This window comes from Ammospiza nelsoni, chromosome Z (genome assembly GCF_027579445.1).
Source record: "Ammospiza nelsoni isolate bAmmNel1 chromosome Z, bAmmNel1.pri, whole genome shotgun sequence".
Lineage (NCBI taxonomy): Eukaryota > Metazoa > Chordata > Aves > Passeriformes > Passerellidae > Ammospiza > Ammospiza nelsoni.
This window is the reverse complement of record NC_080669.1, coordinates 16,724,678-16,746,466: the sequence shown is the minus strand read 5'-3', so window position 1 is coordinate 16,746,466 and position 21,789 is coordinate 16,724,678. Positions and strand designations below refer to the sequence as shown.

General features: G+C 41.9%; 1 protein-coding gene across 2 annotated transcripts in view; it reads right to left on the bottom strand.

The window, feature by feature from the left end:
• The window catches only part of PALM2AKAP2 (PALM2 and AKAP2 fusion), a 267,144-nt gene that overhangs the window by 148,268 nt on the left and 97,087 nt on the right, over positions 1-21,789 (bottom strand). Inside the window, exons 4-6 of one of the 2 annotated variants that reach the window (XM_059493141.1) lie at positions 10,119-10,233; positions 9,484-9,505; positions 819-920 (exon numbers count right to left, since the gene is read on the bottom strand). Coding sequence is in view for 1 of the 2 variants with exons in the window: in XM_059493140.1 (XP_059349123.1) it covers positions 9,484-9,505; positions 10,119-10,233 (137 nt within the window). In the remaining variant the exon portion in view is untranslated. The remainder of the gene's footprint in view (positions 1-818; positions 921-9,483; positions 9,506-10,118; positions 10,234-21,789) is intronic. The other variant, XM_059493140.1, reaches the window with a different exon arrangement.

Below are 21,789 nucleotides of genomic sequence, written 5' to 3'. Positions count from 1 at the left end.
GTTGACAAAATGGCACAAAACACACAGAAAACTTGCTTTAAAGACATATCAGGGCAAGCACTGGTGGAAGGAAAGATTTTGGAACGGCTTGCAACAGAACTTATAGAAAAAATTACACATTTCATAGCCGTGCATGGTGCCTTAGCTGCAGACATTGCTTTGCTATGCTGGTTAATCCATTTCTCAAGTAAGCCACCTTTCATCCCTTTCCTTGGGACACCTCTTAGGTAGCCTCCAGCAATTTAGTCTTGACATAGGGAGTACATTGTTTAGAAAACAAGAATTTTGAAAACAATAAAAATGTACAGCTTCTAACAGTCTTGTTACATTTAAGACACACATATAACCTGAAAAATAAGTGTTAGAAAATTCTCTGTATGACTCCAAGCACAAAACAAACCCACCTTTTCCCAAGAAGAAAGAATGGTATACAAAGAAGTAAAAACACATAAATATTTGAAGAATGTATGTGGTCTTGTGAGTGCCTTGTCTGGAGTTGCATGGGTACAAGAGAGGACACAAAACCTTGGCCTAAATACTATGTATTTGTACCAGGAGAGATGGAAAGAACTGAATGTTTCTACATTAAAAAAAAAAAAAAAAAGGGCGTTTCCTATGGTACTTTTATTATAGTTCAGCTACCTTGTTTTGAGAGTATTACTGCAGTTCAAAAAGCCTTGACTTATTTACAATACACATCAATCACTATTTCCTGGCATTTAAATGATATCAGGACACCAGACTCATTAAAGTAATATAACAAAAAGAGTTCATGGCTATTGGACTGGTATTATAATACTTTGCTCCTTGAGACTTACCAGCTACTCTGCTTGATCCGTCCCACCCAGGAACTGGCTCTGCTGTTCGTGAATAGAGGGTTGGGAGTTCAGGGATCTGGGAGTAAATGTAATTTACTGCATCTGGTGTCAGAGAACAGGAAACAGTTAGATTTGTGCTATGAGCCCCAGTGGCTTCATTGCTTAGACAGCAGAGTGCTGTCAGCCCTGACAATAGTCACTGGAGCTTTGTACTAGATAATTGGATCAAAGCAAACAAAGTGCAAAGTCACTGTCCTGTGATTGGTGTTCAATAGACTAGCTGAGGCAGGAGGGAATGGGTCCAGATGACTCAAACCTTATGTCAGATGAACACATAAAATTATTTGTCAGGAGGTTCTGGATTTATCAAGTTGGTGAGCTTTAAAATGGGGAGTGGGGTGGGAAAGGTAAGGAACAAACCCAATGCGATACCCAGAATACATGACATTTCAAATAGAGATATAAAAGCCTAAAAATGCTAGTGCTGACTGAATAGGATAAGAAACCAGCTCTTTTGTACCAGTTGTTTCCAGTATTAATGAATCAGAACGTCGCTTTTTGTTCTTAAAGCTGAACTTTAGCTAATAATGAAATCTGATATAGTTATTGATAGGGTATCTGTTTTAGTTTTCAGTAAGTATTATGCTCCTCTCAGTGCTGCAATGTCACCGTTCATTAATAAATCCTGAAGCAGTAGAAAGCTATCTTAAATGATTGACTTATTTTACATTTGAGGTTATGTCTGCTTATCACATGCTAAATGGGTACTTTAGAAGAGATGTTAATAAATTTAAAAGTATTTCCTTGGAGATATTTTATGGGTGGGTAAAATATAACTAGCATTTATTGTTCTGCTTGAATTCAGTGCCTGAGCTAAGAGCAGAGCTCAGAGGAGAGATGTACAAATAACTGACTTCAGGTCTTAAAGCTGAGGCACCAGACCAAAACAAAAAACAAAACAAAACAAAAAAAAGAACATAAAAGAAAAAGAGAGGAAAAAAAAATCACATTCTTTCCTATCAACAGGAAATGTTTTCAGCTCTGTATGGAAATGATTAAATTTATGTTCAAATATAAAATCCTATTTGGTGTGAAACAGACCATTCCTTTTCCTCCAAGGGTAGGAGGTGACAGTTCAATGAAAGATCTGTCAAGCCCTTGGTACTGCCCAGTCCATGTGCCAGGGTAGGAGGCAAAATCTCCATTCCTTGAAGCCTCTTGTTGCTATAAGCAGGTGAGAGAGGGTGACCAGGGCAGACCATAAAAGGGAAATGGTGAAATGAGAGAGAAAATGAAAAGTTCTGTGGTAACCTGCTTGACTGCATCTGGTTAAGGGAGATACTTTCATCATATTCCCTATGAGCTAACGCCCATCCCAGAAAAAATACCTACGCCTGGTAATGTCATCAGGATGGACATGATGTGCCACCTCTAATCCCAAAGATTTTTTGCAGGAAAATTGGGCCTGATATTAGTGAAATGGTTTTACTCCCATAGCAGTCAGTGGTGGCCACCATTGCAACTGGATGCAGAAAAATGAGACCCCAGGATGAAATTCCATTGCTCTGCAGACCACTGTAGGTAACTCAGGTACGGAGTCCTCTTTCCTCCCTTCTGGTGGCATAGAAGTAAGGCACAGAGGCACAGTATAAATTCATTTAAACCATCCACAAATTTAGCATATAAATGAGTTCAGTTTGTATCAGATTAATTGGAAAAATCCCCAAGCCTGTCCAGGCAAATAGTCTTTTATTTCATATTTCAGGGTACAAATGGCAGACTTGGTAAATGGACTTTTACAATTTCAATGCATACTGTATCTCAAAGCTATGTATTTTTAGCAATAGGATCTAGGAAAAATAATTGTTTAAGACACACAACTGACTGAGCACTGGTCAGCAACAGCTGCTTTCTTTTGCAGGGTCACTTTCCTCCAGTGAGAAACTGGTACAATGCTTGGTGCTGTTGCTCTGGGAAATATCACCAGCAAATGAGTAGGCCATTATTGAAAACTGAAGTAATTTCTGAGAACAAAGAACTGAGGATTGTGTTTCTGGTCCAGGGAAAGAAGGCACTTGGTGTTCTGGAAATAGGACAAACTTAGTAATTATTCATCCCACAGAATGTCCTTTCAGAACAGTAGTTTCAGTACACACTCATCAGTGACTGAGTGACAGATGTGTCACATGTGTCACATGCCATAATCAATGCAGGCTTGAACTGCTTAACTAATCATCCTTACTTCTGCAGTTCATGAGGATCAATAGGCATGGCTGGGGTACAGTTCTCATGCAAGGACACTGCAGGAGGCAAAATTCTTTGCAAATATTTATTTTACCCCAGTGCTTATAGGGGGAACTAAACATCGCTGACATCGAGCAGTAGGGAAAATCAGTTGTACAGCCTGATGGTAACACTCTCACTTTGATGTGGTAGGTATCTGTGGACCTTAGTAAGCTGGATTTTTTTTTCCCCCCTTGCCTCCTGCTTTGGGAGACAGTACTAGGCTAAGCGTCAGATGCTGCTAGTATTGAATTAGTTTAGAAACTTCTCTGTATGTTAATTAAAATGAAATATTTAAAAAATTAGCTTCAGGGCTCCAATCTGTCCTTGTCATGAGCAGGGAATGCTGGAAGGGCAGTGCAATTCTCATATAGTTATTCTGAAGTTAGTGGTAGTGCCACATGTCAGAAATAGGGTATTTGACTACAAGTTGGGGTTGGTTGATTCTACCAGCTCCTGTCTTGTGTTGCTGCCTTCCCCATCCAGCCTCCAAACAAAGCAAATACACTCATTTCCCTTTATCTCACTGGCAACAAAGACTCTTTCATTTGGCACCTTTAAAAGAATATAAGAGGCTAATTTTACAAGGAATGGATGAGATACAAATTAGCATTTTGTTCACGTGAGAAGACAGAACATAAATAATATTTAAACAGACTGCACTCAATATCTTCATTTCAATCTTTGATAAGTTATTAATATCTAAGGATGACATAAAACTAGTTCTGTGTCTTTTTTACTACTTGCAACAAAATAAGTCTTCGGAGTATGGCACTCTTCTGGATTATCAGACAGACGAGCCTGGCAAAACATATGGGGCAAGGTGATCATTCAGGATGCTCACACAAAGCTAAACCCTCAGAGCTGCTCTGAATAGCTCCCACATGGAGGCTTGTGATCAAATGTCAGATGGATTAATTTTCCAAGGGACAGATTCTCTTTAAAAAGTCCCATACCACTAAAATTAGTGGCAGATCTTCTGCAAATGATGACTCCCAGGGCAGGGCTGTTCCACCTACAAAGCTCTCTGGGCCTGCCTGGGACTGCATCAGGAAGAACAGTGATTTCGGCCCATTGTTGCCTTCTGGTATAAGGCAAAGCGACCTGGTTTCGAGGAGCAGCACGGCAACTCAAACCCACCAGGGTCACTCGGGCCAAAGAGCACGCAGATACCAATGTGGCAGATGGTCAAAGGCCTTTATTTTCTCATCTTGTGGGGTTTTATAGTCTAAGGGGCTTCTCTACGTCAGAGGGGGTCTGCAGTACTATCTATGATTAGTAAAGAGTGGAAAGTTACCAGCATTACTATCGTTAGGGGGGCTACATTCCTAGTTACATTCCTAGGGTGATCTCTTATCTCAAGGGATTAGGGGAAAAGGAGTCCTGCCACTTTCCGTCACATCGCGTGATCTTCCGATCGCCTGTCCCTATCTACCACATCCCTCCCATCATGTTTGCAGGAACATCAATGGAGGCTTTTGCTGGAAGCTGAATAGTCTGGCTCTGACTTACTGAATCATGCCCTAAATAAGCTTGGGGGATAGGGTCCACAGCTGACACTTGTACATCTGTAAGCAATATGGTGGGTGAGTGCATTTATCAGAGCACTAAGAAATGCTGCCCAACCCTTTCTGAAGGCAAGAAGCCTAAGGGCAGCCATCTCAAGTGCATGTATACCAATGTATGTAATATGGACAACAAGCAGGAGGAACTAGAGCCTTGTGCCCAGTGTGAAAGATGCTGGAAGAACCGCAGAAACTTGGCAGGAAAGTTCACATGATGAGGAGACCATAATGGATGGCTGCAAATATAATATTTTCAGAAAGATAAGAAAGGAAGAAGAGGAGGTGGAGTTGTACTTTATGTGACAGAGATATTTGTGTGTATAGAGGAGAGCTGTGGAGACCATGCCAGTTCTATTTAACTAATGCCTTAGGATCATGATTAAAGGGGTCATCACTGAGGAGGGTGTTGTGCACTGGCTTCCCTGTCAGGATGATGAAGCCAACAAAACCTTACTGTGGCTGCTCAGTGAAGTCTTGGGCCAACTGAGCCCAGTCTTCATGGGTGGCTTCAATTACCCACACATTTGTTGGAAAAAAACCCAAACTGTGCACATGCCATCCATCAAGTTGGTGGAGTATCTTAAGGACTCCTTATTCCTGTAGATGCTGAACATGCTGACTAGGAGCAGCACATTGCTAGATTTACTGCTTGCAAGCCGAGAAAATTTATTTGACTTACACTGGTAACCAATGACACCTTGGATACAGTGAGCAAACATTGTGGAGTTTAAGGTCCTGCTTAGAACACTGAAGATGAGTAGCAGGATGAACATCTTAAATTTTGGAAGAGACAACTTTAATATGCCAAGAGCCTAGCTGTGAGAGATTCCATTGGAAGCATCCAAGAAAGTCAAAGGAGTTTGTGAGTTGTGCTGGGAGTTATTTGAAAGTGCCTGCTGAAGGCACAAGAATGGTCTGTTCTTTATAAAGGCAAAGGAAAAAATCTCAACAGAAGACTTCCCTGCCTTAACAACGAACTGTTAGGTGTAATTAAAAGCAGAAAAGGCAACATAATGGCTGTGGAAAGGCAGGCAGCTGGCCACTGGGCACTACAAGCACCTTGCTAAGAGGATGCAGAGATGCAGTCAGGAGGGCTAAGGATCAGCTAGGACTAAAGCTGGCAAAAAATATCAAGAAGGGTTCTTCAGTATTTGTGAGCAGTAAGCAGAAGGAAAGAGACAAGATCACTGCTTTAGTAGTGCAGGGAAGCTAGTCACTAACAATGGTAACAAGGCAGATTTCTCCTTTTTTGTCCATAAATCCACATCCAAGAGTGCTGAGAAAATGCCTGACATTTTTGTAAGGAGACTGTCTATAATATTTGAAAGATACAGAGTTCAGTGGATGTCCCTGATGATTAGAAGAGACAAAAATGTCATACCACAGGAATGGACCAAAAGAGGACTCAAGAAACTGGAGGCACAATGCTTTGTCCCCATGGCAAGTGGCAGAATGAGTCGTCATAGAAACTGTTACAAAGCAAACAAAGCAGATGATTGGGAAAAGCATAATGGATTTACCAAGGACAAATCATGACAGACTAAACTAATCACCTTCTACAACATAGTAACATCTTCTATTGACATGGGGACAGCAGTGGATGGTGTTTATTTAGACTTCAGCAAAGCTTTTGACACTGTTGCCCACACTACTCTCCTGCCCAAGACTCATGTGTGAGATGGGTAGGAAATTGACTCACATGTCACACTCCAAGGGTGGTGATAAATGGTTTTTACTCAGGTAGCCAGAGGAGCTGTAATTGTGGCAGCTCTTGATGGAGACTGAATTTAAAAGTTATCAAAAGCTGGAAGTCAATTGCTGATGAATTTCTACAGGACATGCGGAAAGAACTCTTCAAAGAGCTGTACTTGACTCCTCTGAGGGCACACTGGTTTGTTTTGCTCTTGGGCTGCACAGCTTGTCAGGATCTGAGGCCAGAAAACCAGAAGTGTCTCTAAACAATGTTCTGGTTACTAAATAATTCTGGTCAGGTTTCCTAGACCACTTCTTGACCAAATATATGCTAATACATACAAAATTCAAACAGAGGCTTGTGCAAACTGTCCAATTAATGTAATTGTGGCTTCTGTATGTTGGCAGAAGTAGTAACAAATAGTTTGCATACAAACAGCCAAATATTGCAGAGGATACATTTACCTCTAAGGCAAATTCAGCAGACAAGGGAGTTACATGAGATCTTCATCTGCCTTTTATTTTATATATACATTGAGAAATAAACATCCACACATGGAGTAAGAGCTCTCTCCTTTCCATTTGTTCATGATGTGCATGCAGCATAGCACTGCAGCATGCCTAGTTTTGACTGCAGACCTGAGCACCAACAAATGATGCAATGCCTAGCATCATCTCAGACCTTGTTTAATGGAGAGCTTGTCAGCTGCAAGCCACTACAGTCATAACTGAAGGTGACAGGGCCACAGCTCCCAGCCTCAGCATTTCTGCTCTACTTTCTCTTACACAGTGATTTATGAAGGCAGTGTGTTTCTACCCTGGAAAACATAGAATTTGTGTTAATTGTGCCTGGATGATTTCAAACTCAGAGATTCTCACTGCCAAACACAGCGCTTTTTTTCCTATGAAAGCTGTGAAGGACACAGAGCATCATCTGATCAGTCACTGGTGCTCACCAGCACTTCTTCCCTTCCCTTATAGCCTTTGCTTGGACCTCTCTGGGCTCTGAACATCTTCTAGTAGTGCTTCCTGCACACTCAAAATCTCTGTCACCACAAGATTATACACAGGAACACAATAGTGAGATTAAAAAACTGTTTGTGTCACTGCATTTACAATAAAGGGACACAGAACAAGCAAACATGAGATGTATGGAACTGGGAGTCTTTCATGATGTGGCAGCAGCTGAAGAAATTGCCCAAACAGGTCATTGTTGGTTTGTGTCTGTGTTTTACACAGCCTTCCTGGGTTATCCAGGGGCTCCTACCTGTTTCCTCTGGAGAAGAGAAAGGAGAGGGGAGGGGAGGGGAGGGGAGGGGAGGGGAGGGGAGGAGAGGAGAGGAGAGGAGAGGAGAGGAGAGGAGAGGAGAGGAGAGGAGAGGAGAGGAGAGGAGAGGAGAGGAGAGGAGAGGAGAGGAGAGGAGAGGAGAGGAGAGGAGAGGAGAGGAGAGGAGAGGAGAGGAGAGGAGAGGAGAGGAGAGGAGAGGAGAGGAGAGGAGAGGAGAGGAGAGGAGAGGAGAGGAGAGGAGAGGAGAGGAGAGGAGAGGAGAGGAGAGGAGAGGAGAGGAGAGGAGAGGAGAGGAGAGGAGAGGAGAGGAGAGGAGAGGAGAGGAGAGGAGAGGGCTCTCTTTGCTTGCACAAATTGCTCTCTTCCCTCTGGCATATTTTGAAGTTCTTTGTTACCTTTCAGAAATTACAAGCTGTCCTTAATTCTGGCTCAGTCTGGAAGGAAGGGATCTACTGAAAGCAGGCAAAATCTGGAGAGCATGAGGGCTCCTTTTGAACCTAATGAAGTACTACATTGCTACATACCTTCAGGGAAACTACCACTTCATAATTGTTAGCTGGGGCTTCCTTTGGTTCCTTTGCTATTAAAGATGCGTGAAGATGCAGGATGCACCTTGCGGAGTCATAGAAGCTCCTGAGCACCTGGTTGCTAATTCCTGCAGGCACTGCTCCTATTTAAGGATCTTACTAATGACCATGGTGTACCCTGCAACCCTGCATAGGTACAAAATATTTGCAATTACCATTTTGTGGTAGTCAAATTCAAATCCTTCAGAGAGAAGGAAGAGTAAGTTGTTACAATGGAACATACTATCTGGGATTTTTTTTTTTACAATAGCATTGAACAAAAATCAATGGATTATATTGCTAGCAGGAGCAAAAATTTCTGAACTAGGTCTTTGACTTAAAAAAAGCCCTCTTTAGTAAGTAATAATAATCACCTGGAAAGACAGCTCCAAGTCAACTCAAATACTACATCATAACTTCCATTTTATCCCATTGTTTTCATGTTGGGATCATCCTACATGTTCCTCATCTACATTCACAATACAGTTGACAGCAGCTGGAGGAGGTAGTCTTAACCTCATTATTTTGTCAGTTCAAAAACATGTACTGAGACTGAGTATCTGGTGCTCATATTTATCTGCAGATGCCTTAGCATGACATCCTTCCAGGGTCCTAAGGATCCTGGAGTGGCACTACAAGGGTCTCTCCAGCTTCCTGGGAACCATGCCTATTATTTGTCTACTCAGACACCTAAATTTATAGCTACACCTTGTACAGATCACACTTTGTATGACACCGAGTTAGTAAGCTAGGGATTACTTCCTCCTCATCCAGCCAAGTGAGGTTGTCCTTCTGCAAGAATCATCATGTGGAGAATATTGCTCAACAGTGAAATAATATCTTTTTAATAGTTGTTCCTCTGTATTAGGAATAATCCTCATATAATTTAGCTGGTTATGAACAGAGCATGAGCACATACAACAGAGAAGACTGACCACAGGGAGGTGAGGAGTCTGCAGTGCAGAGCTATCACGTGCTGAAAGGGGTCAGTAACACAGAAATTGTATGTCTGCTTTAAGTTATTCATGCTGTTCTTTCCCTTTGTGTGAGCATAAGAAGAGGTGGAACTCTGCCAAAGCAATACTGTTTTACCACAACAGTGACGTTTTTGTGCTTGCATTATAGAAATACCAAAGGAAAAGGTAATGGCTCTAGCAAGAAATCAGAAACACACAATGAAGGAAACAAACCCAGTCTTTAAACCTTTGCAGCAAAGCTATAGTAACAACTCATTTAAACCCAAAGCTATAAAATAATAAAAAGGCACTTACCACCATCCTGGTGGGAGAAACTCTGTGAAGGGAAAAAACAGGATGTTTGGTTAAACCTTTAATATTTTGGGTTTAATTTGCTTTACATCTTTTTCTTTATACTAGGCTTGCTTTTATGGTTCTTTGGAAATTTTAAATGAGTATCTATGATTGCTGCTCCTTGGATTTAGGTGCCATCATAGACTGGAGGAGGGAGACAGGGTGCAACTAGATGAAGAGCTCTGCTTGTTGCAGGCTGTAATGCTTTGGAGTGGCATTTTTGGGAAATGCTACTATCTGTGGATGCCATGAGAGCAGGGAAATTTTAAATACTCTCAGCATCCTGCTGATATCTTTAAGGGGGGCTGAAATACCCCTTAAACCTCATGTGGGTTCCCTTCTGATAGGGAGACAGCCTCTGAAATTCCACTTCAAAAAAGGCTGGGATGCAAGGGAGAACCCAAAAACCCCAACCAGAATAGACCTGATGCCACTGTGTCTTTTCTAGTCTTGCTCATACTGGTTTAAGCTAGGTGCTCTGCAACTGCCCTAAATCTTTCCTTAAGTGCATTAATTATAACTACTGCTTCCAAATGGAGCTAGGACTACACTTTGGTTTCAATCTGTGCCCAAGTGCCCCCCTTTTTTTTTAATACCTTTTGCAAGTTGTCAAAGGATTTCTCAGTCTCCTTTAGTTTCTCCAAAATTATTTGTTCTTTGGCAGATATTTGTGATTCTTCACTTTCTAATTTCTGTATTTCTTGTTCCAGTCTGTGGAAGACATACAGACATGCACATACACACAAAAATAAAATATAAAAATTAGTTAAAAATGAGAGAGAGCTTTCTAGATATTTACTGGTATTTCAAATGTCATCAGAAACAACTTTGTCTCTTATTACTCACAACTGATTTCCTAACATATGAAGGACCGATGAATTATTTGTAAAACAAACAATTTTTTTACAGGAAAAGATTATTTACAGGAAAAACAGTGATTATTTTATCCACTTCTGCAAAAGCATATACAGATGAACTAAAAATAGACTTCAGTATTCCTTCACTTCAATTCCCAGAACATCTCTGATTTTTACTTTCATTTTAGAAATCACAGTGCAGGATGTAGCTATGAATATGCAGTAGTATTTAGACGAATAAGCGTATTCTAATGTTTCCATACTCCAGACAATGAAACTGCAAATAGTTTTTGGAAACTGGCAGTCAACCAGTTGTTGCAGGCGTTTCTCTTGAACCCATATTTTGCCAACCCTCCTTTGGGATAGCTATCTGTGCTTTCTACTGTTACTGCATGACACTGGGGTCTCAGAGACTTTGTGTAATAAAATACATATACAGTTTAGAAAATAAATGTACTCTGCTAGGCAGTAAACACTCAGTACTCTCATTTTTCCTGTCAAGACTTAGCAGCTGAGACCTGACACGTTAAGATGAGTTGATTATGACTTGAAACACGCTTTTATAGAGCTCAGATTCTCCATTACTTTAACTCAAACCTCCTTTAATTGACATGATTTATGCAGATGCAGGAATATTCCCTCTTTCCTTCCACTCTGTTCCTTTTATGTGTGCCACTGTTTTTGTTTTCTCACTTTTGAAAAAAAAAAATTAAAATATATATAAAATAAGCCAAGATGAATACAGGGATAGTTATCTAAAACTTGCTTTGTCTACCAAAAGATCTGCAGCTGCTCATAGCTTGTTGAACCTTATTTCCTTGAATGGGACATACCAGCACCACCCATTACTTCCCTTACCCAGGGCTGCTTGCTCCTGCCTTTCTGCCACCACTTTTCAAGTGAACGATAAGGACACTGATCCACACTGAAGGACACATCTTTGCTCTTTTCCAGCCTTGATCAGCTCAGGAGTACACTAATGCTTGTCCAATCACAAGGCAGATAGCATTGAGAAAATGATGTAGGGAGGAGAGAAGGAGGAATTGCTTCTTTGACAGATCTGACAGGTGCAGTTTCTTATGAAATTCCTGTGTTTAAATATAGATGCAGGGCTCTAACTTTAGGCACTCACTTGAGAAATTTTTTCTCACTTTTTAATTGTATGATGATGAAAGATTTGTGGCACTTACTCATAATGCTTTTCATTAGAGGTAAGGAAAGGTATTAGAGGCTCAAGTTGTTGCAGATGGAAAAAGGCAGATTTTATTCTCCTAAAGTGTGCAAACACTTAAGAGTCTCAGAGTCATGGTGATTTGCTGAACTGCCATTAAATGTAACACCCTCAATCACTAAGTTGAAAGGGCTTAATTGCAATAATTTAAAAATGAACTGTTGAAAAGCAGTGCTTCAATCCATTTCATCTTTCCTCCAAAATAATATAAAACATAAAAAAAAAAAAAAAAACAAAACCCTAAGTATTTCATTCTGCTTCAATGGAACAGTTTGACCCAGGATGAATATTCCCCCTCATGTTCTAATTCAGGAAGAAATTTTTCACAATATCCTCTTCTATATTGACTTTTTTATCTTGATTTTTAAAAATACCTGGTGAAGTGAAAAATTAATTTGTCACTCAGGTCAGGCATTTGCCACACTCTTGCTGAAATCAAGAACGTAGAAGTCCCCAGCTAGGTTGCCCTCTTTTCCTTCTCTATCCTTTGGAAGGATTTATAGATTCACATACATTTGTACATTGCTGTTAAAGACATTTGAAATATTCTGCTGTGCTGACTAGTGAAAACAAATTGTGTGGCTGAGTAAGTCAGGGTTTACTGGTATATTTCAGTTCTTCCCCTCTGAATCACTTAGCAGCATTTTCAGGATGCATATTCTGTAAACTAGTACAGTTTGCTTTCTATTTTATGTGGAAAGAAAAAAAATGGGAGTGTGTAGAAGACAGCAACAATAAAATACAGGGAGAGGAAAGAAACCCTTTTTTTTTCAAATGAAGTGGACATTAATTAGTAGTTTATGACAATGAAAACTGAGTACATGAGGTAACTCATTTGATGCATGGTTATAAGCAAGTAAACTCCTTGTAATTTGGGGTCGTCATAAGTCACTAATTTTTTGTACACCAGCTCAGATTGGAGAAGGTCATTAATTGTTTGGTCTTGCAGAGAAAGTTTGCTTTTAACACATGCACATGTGCACTTGGACACGCACAGACAGCAACTGATTACTTTCTGACTGCTTGCTCCTTTGCTTTTCCCCTCCTCGTTCATTTCCTCAGTTTCTGCTTCCTTTGTGCCAGCCTACCCTCACCATTAAAATGAGGTGGGCAGATGAGATATTATGTTACTCTGTTTTGACAAGACATCTAGTTGTTCTGATTTTTGTTCTCAGGTTTTTTTTTTTTGGTTTTTTCTTTGTTTGTTTGTTTGTTTGTTTTTTCTCTCTTCTTTACTTTCTTTTAGAAGGGATACTGACAACGACTTGCTGAAGAGGAAAAAGATGGAGACAGAGCTACCAGGATTTAGAAACACGGATGAAGCTGTTAGAAACAGAGAACTTCTGTGTTGCTTTGAAGAATGCATAAAACTCATCCTATCAAGGCAAATTGCCTTTTCCTCAATGAAATCATTACAGGCAGACTGAGAGTCACCCAGGCTCTATATAGAATGAAGAAAAATTGCAGGAAAAATATAGATAATTCATGAGAACATACCTGTTACATAGCACAGGGGTCATATACCAGACATTGGTACCCACAGGAGGTTGTTTTTTTCATCATTGCTAAATTTATTTGACACTAATTTGTGCTCTCTAGGCCTAAGGGTTGAGCCACCCCTGCTGAGGTAACATAAATACTCAGGGTCAGAGTTTCTATGTGAACTGTTGTATATATTCTTTAGTATATACTGTGTATATTCTTAGTATATGTTGTATATATTCTTTAGTAACCACTTGGGTACCACAGAGCTCCCTGAAAAATTTGAATATAGAGTCCTCACCACTTATTTGAGCTGTCTTTTGACATGTGGTCCAGCAATGCAAAAATTTAAATCATACAAACTGAAGGTTGTTTTGCATGGTTTACTTTTTTAGTGAGTTTCATATAATCAGAATTGCTCAATGGTAAGGAGAAGTGCCTGATTTTTTGGTAGTAACACACAAAAGAGTCATGTGACTTTGGTCTGAAAAATAAATGCACTACTGTCACATCTGTTTTGAGCAACATGTTGTATAATGGAGTAATAAATTAATTCAGCGTGCACATGTGCACATACATATCTACACAAAGACCTTACATTCTTCCTGTGTAAACCTGTTAAATATCAAAGAATGTCCTTTTCTTCTAGCCCAGTTTAAAAAGGATATGCCTTAATTGTCATTTGACACCTGGCAAGGAAACTTTGTAATTCCCTTGTTCCTTAGCAGACTTAGCAGATTTTGGGCTGGCCTTTGAAAGATGGCCAGTTACATAAACAACTGCAATATCTGAAGTGTTTTAGGGAAGAAAATTGAGAAAGAAAATGCAGATTCAGATAAGGCAGAAGGTAAGACAGACTGTTAGTATTTCTGCTTCATTGGCCCAGGCAGCTAGCTGATGACTGAGATTTGCTAAACTGTTTCTATAAGAAGAAAATTGGGTCAGAGGGTCTGGGGTTGCTGTGGCATGGGCAAGTCCTGTTTTGTTTCAGTGATTTTATTGGAGTCCTATTTTCTCAAATATCACAGAAGCAAATGGGAAATTTTGTCACTCAGAAAGCCAAATCTGCCTTGCTGCTTGTCTGTCCTGCAGCTTTCTCTAGTGGATGGCTGCCATAAGCATCCAAGAGTGTAAGAGGATTTTCAGGGGGGGCTGTTTGCATAAACTAGGAAGCCAAGTGACCTTTCTTGCCATGTTAACAGTGCTGCCCTGCTTTGAAGAAGAAGGAACCACAAACACTGAAAGGATGCTGTCTCTAGCACAGTGCATTTTGCTGTCATGTGGGCGACCCAGATTCCTCAGCTAGTAAGACTACAGGCTTCTAGGATAATAAAGGCTGTAAACGACTTTGGGAGGTCTCCAGCCCAACCTCCGATTCAAGCAGAGCCAGCCGTGATCCGGCCACGATGATCACGGCTTCTTCCAGTTGGGTCTTGAAACTCCTGAACAATGGGGGGAAAATATATTATAAGGCTACTTTCAGGCCTTCTCTTTTAGACTCTGTTGCTACCAAGACCTACAAAATCCAGACCAGAACATTACAGTACTGCAAGGGAAGGAGATGTACCAGCTTGATAAAGGAAGCCTGGTCTGTGTGTTTGGTGGGATTGTGACCTCACTGGGCACTACATGAGTGTGGACAAGGCAGCCAGGGCAGCTTTGGAGACCACCAGAGGCAGAAACAGCATATGAGTTCTCCTGAAGAGACGCAGGGATACAGACCACATGAGCTGTTAGGTAGGACAGAATACTGTATTTTAAGTGACAGTAAGGGAAGTTAAGTAGGAAGATCTAAGAGGTGAAGAGGCAGAAGGCAAGGTTTGGACCTGTGGTATGTGTACATGTGCATTTACATTTTAGCAATCAATAACCAGCAAACATTGTGCTTGGATACAGGACTCTGCTTTGTGCTCTGAAGGCGCTGAAAGCACTTTCTCAGCTGAAGGATTTCCTCTGTTTCTTCTATTTCCCACACTGAGATGTTGAAACCCACAAACCTGGCCTATAATTTTCCTCTTTGCTCAAAAGCAGAGGCTGTTCTGTCCGAGACGCCTCTCCTCGACCCCAGGAGAGACCCTGAGCATGGTTCTGTGGGGCATTCACAGAATGAACGCTGATGCTGATGCAGAGTCACACTGATTTGAACACACAAATCCAAAGTCAGCAGAACCATGCCTGAAGAAAACATCCTTCTCTATCCAGCTAATTAACTCTGGCAAATACAGACTTCTAGGGATATCTACATTTGGCTTAGCAGTGTTTTGTTTTTCAGGGTAGGAGAGTAACAGCATTATAAACAGGGAGAACAGCTGCAGGTTTATGGACCAGATTCTTTAGGCTGTGCTAACTATGCATTTGGAGTTGTACCTGAGAAATGCTTATGCAATTTCTGCAGTGAAAGCAGAAATGTAATAAAAATTATGTCTGCAGCAGACACACTGGCATGTCAGTGTAAAAAAGAACATTCATCAGGACTAACAAGGAAAGTATACAAGTATTCAGAACTTGAAAGAAAAACAGGAAAGACCTAATCACAGTAAACACTTGAAGGGAAAAGGTGACGGAGGCATATGTGGAGTGGGGGATGGTTCAACTTTAACTGATTATTTTGCTATTGCTTGACTGATGCCATAAATCAAATTTATATAAAAGCCACAAATAAGACAGTAATTAGTATCAAGTCTCTCAGAGCTGAACATCATGAGGTGTTACAGACAGTATTAAAATGGCATATTCACAAGCAGAACACTGCAACAAACCCCTGATATTCACTAAATAGAGAATTAAACACCAAGTTTAGGGATAATTGTCCTTGCCTGAATGGATGAAACTGATCTCTACATTCTCTCTGTACCTTTGGATTTTCCCTTCAGGTATCTTTTGATCACACAGCAAAACCAGGAACTGAAACTTCACATGTAAGGTTCATCATCCTGGAAGTACAGTGCCTTCTGCAAAAGTTCACTGGCAAAAATGTTCCGCTCCATGGGCCTCTCATTCCCATTTCTTTTAGGGGCAGCAGGGCACCTGTTAGCTTACCCAGGTTCAGAACAACCTTGGAAAATGAACTTGCAAGGGCAAAGGGTGCCCCTGAAAGATATGTAAGTCTTTTAATCCAACATAACTGGATCCTAGTCCCGCACTTCAGCCCTTGACAAACTTCCTATTACCTGTATCAACTGTCAAGAACCAGCAACCTGTCTGTAAGCCAGCATGCCTATGAAACTGGAGCCAAAATCTACATGCCACAGCTGTGAACAGTACCCTTTGTCTGCCGTAGGGGAGGGGGAAAATCACTGAATAATCTTCAGTTTATTTTCCACTTTGGCTTAGTTTTCTTAGCAAACAGCAGCAGTTGTTGCTGAAGCCAATAGGAGCATTTGTGGATGCCACTCTGTATCAACACTCAGCCAGTGCTGATGGCAAAAAACTGCTTGATTTCAGATCTGTTGCAGGCTGAAATGGGATTTCAGAGTTGAGTAATTCAATGCCTCTTAGTTTAGTCTTTTTGCAGTGCTCATCCTTTTTTGAACAGCTCACTTTCAAAGAGGAAAGCCGGCAGGGCATATCTTACAATTTTGGACAGGCCATTGTTTACAGAGTGCAGCTGAAATTCAAGAACCGCAAACTTAATTAACATCTTTGAAAAGGCAAACCCTCCATGACTTGAAAAACTGGGAATCCCTCATTGCCAACCAGGGCTTGGATATGAGATTCAGGCATGATGCTGAATGAGTTGCTCTGGTAGTCCACATCAATTTTGCTGAACACAGGAGAAGAGAAACAATGGAAAAAGCCCTCCACCTGGAAAAAGCTGCATCCCAGCACCACCTGAGGAACTTGAGAAGTAAAACTCCACAATTCACTTTGCTATTTGAGGTAATTGTGTATTCACACATACACAGAGAGAGCAGTATAATGATATTATGCATCTGCCTAGTGTAGGATGAAGTTAATCCATGCTAGACAAACCAAGGCGACCAAGTCAAGCATTGGCCACAGGACTTACAGGACTTCTTGTGCTAAGCACGATGAAGTGGAAAACACAACAACCGTTACTTTGATTTAACTCCTACAATGTTGCCTGCTCTGGATGTAGAAGACTTAATGTAATGCAAGTTTTTTGATCTGGAATTGAAGAAGTTATACAGTTGAGCCCCTTTCCTTGCCAAATCAACAACGCTTGCATATTAACTTTGCCAATCAGGTTTGCCTCTCAAATATGGGAACCCTCAGCACTCTGGTGTGGCTCTTCCTCTAACTTTCTCTCCTTAAAATGCTATCTCAACCTGGTATGATTTCCTTATATCACTGTAGCACCTAACTTTTTGCCCTCATGGCACTTACAGCCTACACTTGTTTTTGGACTTTTACCAGTGTAAATCTTTCTAAGCTCAGTTCTTCCAGTATTCTGGAAGAGAAATGTTACCAGCCTGGGTGAGACTGCAACCTTAAAAACTTCCCACTGACTCAGGAGGTGGCAGATCACTGACTGGAAATCAGTGAATCACTATGCCTTGGATGCTTGCCCTTAGAGCAGAGGAGTACATGGCTTGACCCTCCTTTGGGAACAGAGTGGGAAAAAAGTTTAAAAAAAGACCTGTTCTGAACCCAGTCCAGTGGCTGGTGATCAAAGAGGTGAAAGAGCAGAGTCTACTTATTTTCTCTGTGTGCTTATAACAGTGTTTGGACCAGGATGCTCCTGTTTGTGCTCCTGACCAGGCTCCAGATAGAATCTGGCAGATCTGACCAAGTCCCTGATCAGTCGAGTAAACACCCTGATACCTTAACCTGCCCTGGTAGCATCTGGCTCCTGAGTCATCCAGCCTCTGGACCACTTGTATTTAAAAGAAATGGCACAAATGTTCAGGTTTCTTGGCCCAGCCAGGTAAGAGAAAAATGATTATTTAGGTTCTTCCTGGTGAAGGTGGGTTTTCTCTCTTCTCTTTACCATTACTCTCATTTTCTTCTTTCTTCCCAGATCCAGGCCTCCTGGCTCTGGAGCTTCACAGGCCAGTGTCCAAAATATTAAGGCAAACGAAGTAAGAGCCACAACTGATAAAAAATGCTTGACCTGCACAGAACCAGCCATGCAGATCTTTGTGTCTAGACAGACAGATTGTCACATCAGAAAACAGACATACATTGCAAGTACAGAGATGCATCATCTGTAGTTAATTGTGTGGCACTCACTGGGATGTCAGGAGAAAGGCAAGGAAGATAAAATAGCCATTTGAGGGAGGATACACGCTATACTTTGCAATTGAAAGGTGAAGGTACAACGACTCAGGAAAGACACGGAATCCTGCAGGAACCTGCTTGCTTTCCCATGGCTTTAAGTAAAATTGGCAGGACGAGCACCAGGACAGATGTCCTGGGATGTCTGAGAACACACAAGAGTGCAAGGGACTACCATTCCAGTGTAGCTTTCGGTCATTATATTTTCTTGTGCTGCAAGATGTGGTCCAGGCGAAGAAGGGTTGCAAGCACAATTTTCCCCAGCACAGAGTCCCTGTGCACAGCAGAATGCACCCAGAAACTTAAAAAGCAACACAGGTGTGGCCAGCCCTGTTGTTGGCTTGCAGCAGCTATGCACATGAAATTCGTTTAGGTTCAGCAACAGATGCCAGCAGTTCAGCTGTACAGTTGTTTATTTATATCTTGGGAGAGATCCAAGAAATAGAGGGAGAGCAATTGGGGGATGACAGCTGAGTGCTCATTCTTGCATTGTGCACCAGTGCTAGCTGCTGCAGTTACCCAAGGTTAGTGCAGACGTCCAACCAAAATTAATGCATGACCTTATGCAGTACCCACACTGCAAGATGCAAGGAAGGAGGATGTTTTTTCTGCAAATTCTGAACATACTGATATACTGGAGATGCACATAGAGTTACCTAGAAGCATTTACAGGCAGGAGGCCTGGAAAAACTCCATCAGCTTCTTAAATGAAGGGAAATTAAACAAAAAAACAAGACAAAGTATTTTTTCTGAAGAGATTTCAGCCTCCCATGTGCAAACTAGGAATGTGCCTTTTGTATCTGATTTACAGTGTCAGATGAGAAATGAGCTGCTAAGGCTCATTGGGTGCTCAGGACAGAACATGAACATGGCAAAGATGTCCGGCAGAAAATAAACTGAGGGTGCTGGTCACCCACCCATCTGAACCCACCTGGTCAACAGCCATCTGAACATGAGCCAGCAGCGTGCCCAGAAAGCCAACATTGTCAATGGCATCCTGGTCAGCAGGCCCAGGCCCAGGGCAGTGGCTCTCCCCCTCTCCTTGGCACTGATGAGGCTGCACCTCAAGTCCTGTGCTGAGTTTTGAGCCCCTCACTCCAAGATAGACATCGAGTTGCTGGAGTGTGTCCAGAGAAGGGCAGCAAAGATGGGGAAGACTCTAGAAGGAGGCTCAGGGAAGACCTCACTGCTCTATACAACCACCTGAAAGGATGTTAGAGTGGAGACCAGTCTCTTCTCCCAGGTATTAAGTGACAAGGCAAGAGGAAATGTCCTCATATTGTGCCAGAGGAGGTTTAGATAGGATATTAGGGAAAATATTCTTCACTGAAAGGGCTGCCAAGCATTGGAACAGGCTGACCACAGAAGTAGTGCATGCACTGCTTCTGGGAGAGTACAAAAGACATGGTGCTTAGGGACATAATTCTGAAGGGGCTACAGCAGAAATGCCATAAAATTCTGCAAGCTCAGAGTGCAGGCAGTGCTGCATTGAAAAGCAGAACACATGGGAGACTGGTTTTAAAGGAAACGTTGTTAACCAGGGCTGGAGATGGTACCTTGTCTCCTGTCTGGACCTCAGGTCTCTGCAGCTTTTTCCTCAACTATCAGTTTTGTCTGCCTGTGAGACCTGGGGAGGTGCTGTCTGTGCTCCCGTCTGTTCTCTGCAGGGAGCTGACGAGGGTCATGCACAGCAATTCCTGCAGAGTCCTGCTTCTCAGCATGGGCTGCTGCAGCGAAGGGCAGGGGCAAAGGCCACAGCACAAGAGTTGTGCCTGGCAGAACCCAAGAGCACACCTAGAGCAAAGGACAAACTTTTTCCTGGTACAGGCTTCTTTCCTTTCTGCCTCCCCTTCCCTTTCTCTCCCCTCCCCTCCTTCTTTTCTTCCTTAAATTCCTTCAGAGGTTATTTCCACTCAAACTTCTGCTGAGTCCTTTTTTCTGTTTAGACAGAGCACTGCCTCCATCCAAAGTCAGAGGCAGCATGTTTTCTATTGCAGGGAATGAGGACTACACTCCTAGCAGAATTCCCATTTTGAGCTATTTGGGAATCCCTCCCTGCCCCCACCATGTTTAACATTTAGCAGTATAGAAGCACATGCAAGTGAGTCTTTTATATGGCAATGAAAAGATGTTGCAGTTACTAACAAAAAAGCAGGGTTGGCAACAGCAATCATGGGCCATGGCTATCTATTTGCATACTTGCTGTAGTCTCCAGCAAATAATTTTGCCTCCATTCCACCATACATTTTGCCAATACAATAGAGCCCAACTGTACTTCAGACCATGCTTATCCTTAGTAGATGCCTTAGCTGATATTATTAATTATATTCACTGTGAGATTTCCATGATTTTGGTTTGACTTGAGTCGTATTTGCTGCTAAGAACTGCATGGACTGTGTAACAGACTTCTGGTGCAAACAAGGGATTATCAGTTTGCTTCCTGTTGTGGTGGCTAAAAAGGGCTGTTTCAAGGAAAATGGTGCTTACAAGCTTACTTGTTGGTGCAAAAAGCATTGCCCAGCATCCAGCATTCTGACCTGAAGTATACCATGTGATTGACTGAATTTAGTCTGAGAACAGTATTAAAAATGAAAATGAACCCCAGAAAATTAATGGAAATCCAATCAAGGTTTTATAACGGTGGGATTATTCTGCTCTCCTGTGGCTATTAAAGCACAACTACCATAAAAAGCTGCAACTGACAGGGATCCCATCTGCCTCCCTTTGACATTTTTGGACATACTTTTCCTTGCCTTTTGTGCTGTGCTTTAGTCACGACTGCCTCAACCTGTAAATGCCCTCAGCAGTCCTTGACAAAGGAACTAGATGGAATGTGCAGCTGACAGTCAGTATGCGTCAGGCACTGAACTTTATTAGGTCCCTTTAAAAATTCCCCATATTACATGACCTTCAAAAATACACAGATCCATTCCCCCGCACTGCTTGCCAATAGGGACAGAAAAAGGAAGGGGAACACCCAGTAGGAGCTGTAACTTGTTTTGTTTGTTCCTTGATACAAACAATTTCTTGGATCTGGGCTTTGCAAATCTGTCCTCTGCTGTCATCCACTTACAGGAACTCACAGTTCATTTTTCCAGGGTGAAGGCTGATGTGAGGCAAGGAACATGCCCCATGGGAATGGATGGACTTTACACTGGGAGCAGTGAGAGATGCATCAAGCTGCTGCCACCCTGAGCATGATGACTGCAGCATCCTGATCCTGCTTCCTCCATCTGATCTACCTCAGGGCTTTTCTGTTGTGCTTGTTTATTAATTAGTGCTGGGCAGCAAACATCATCCCCATGTCCCAGAAAGCCACTGGAACAAACACAGCTTCACTGTGGAGAGGCTTTGCCCTGGTGGGGTAGCTCCAAGGTTATCCAAAGTGCTCCTGCTGAGGCAAATCAAGCCAATCAGGAAGCCCCCAGAAACTTGGGCTGTGTTTGGTTTGTTGTTTCC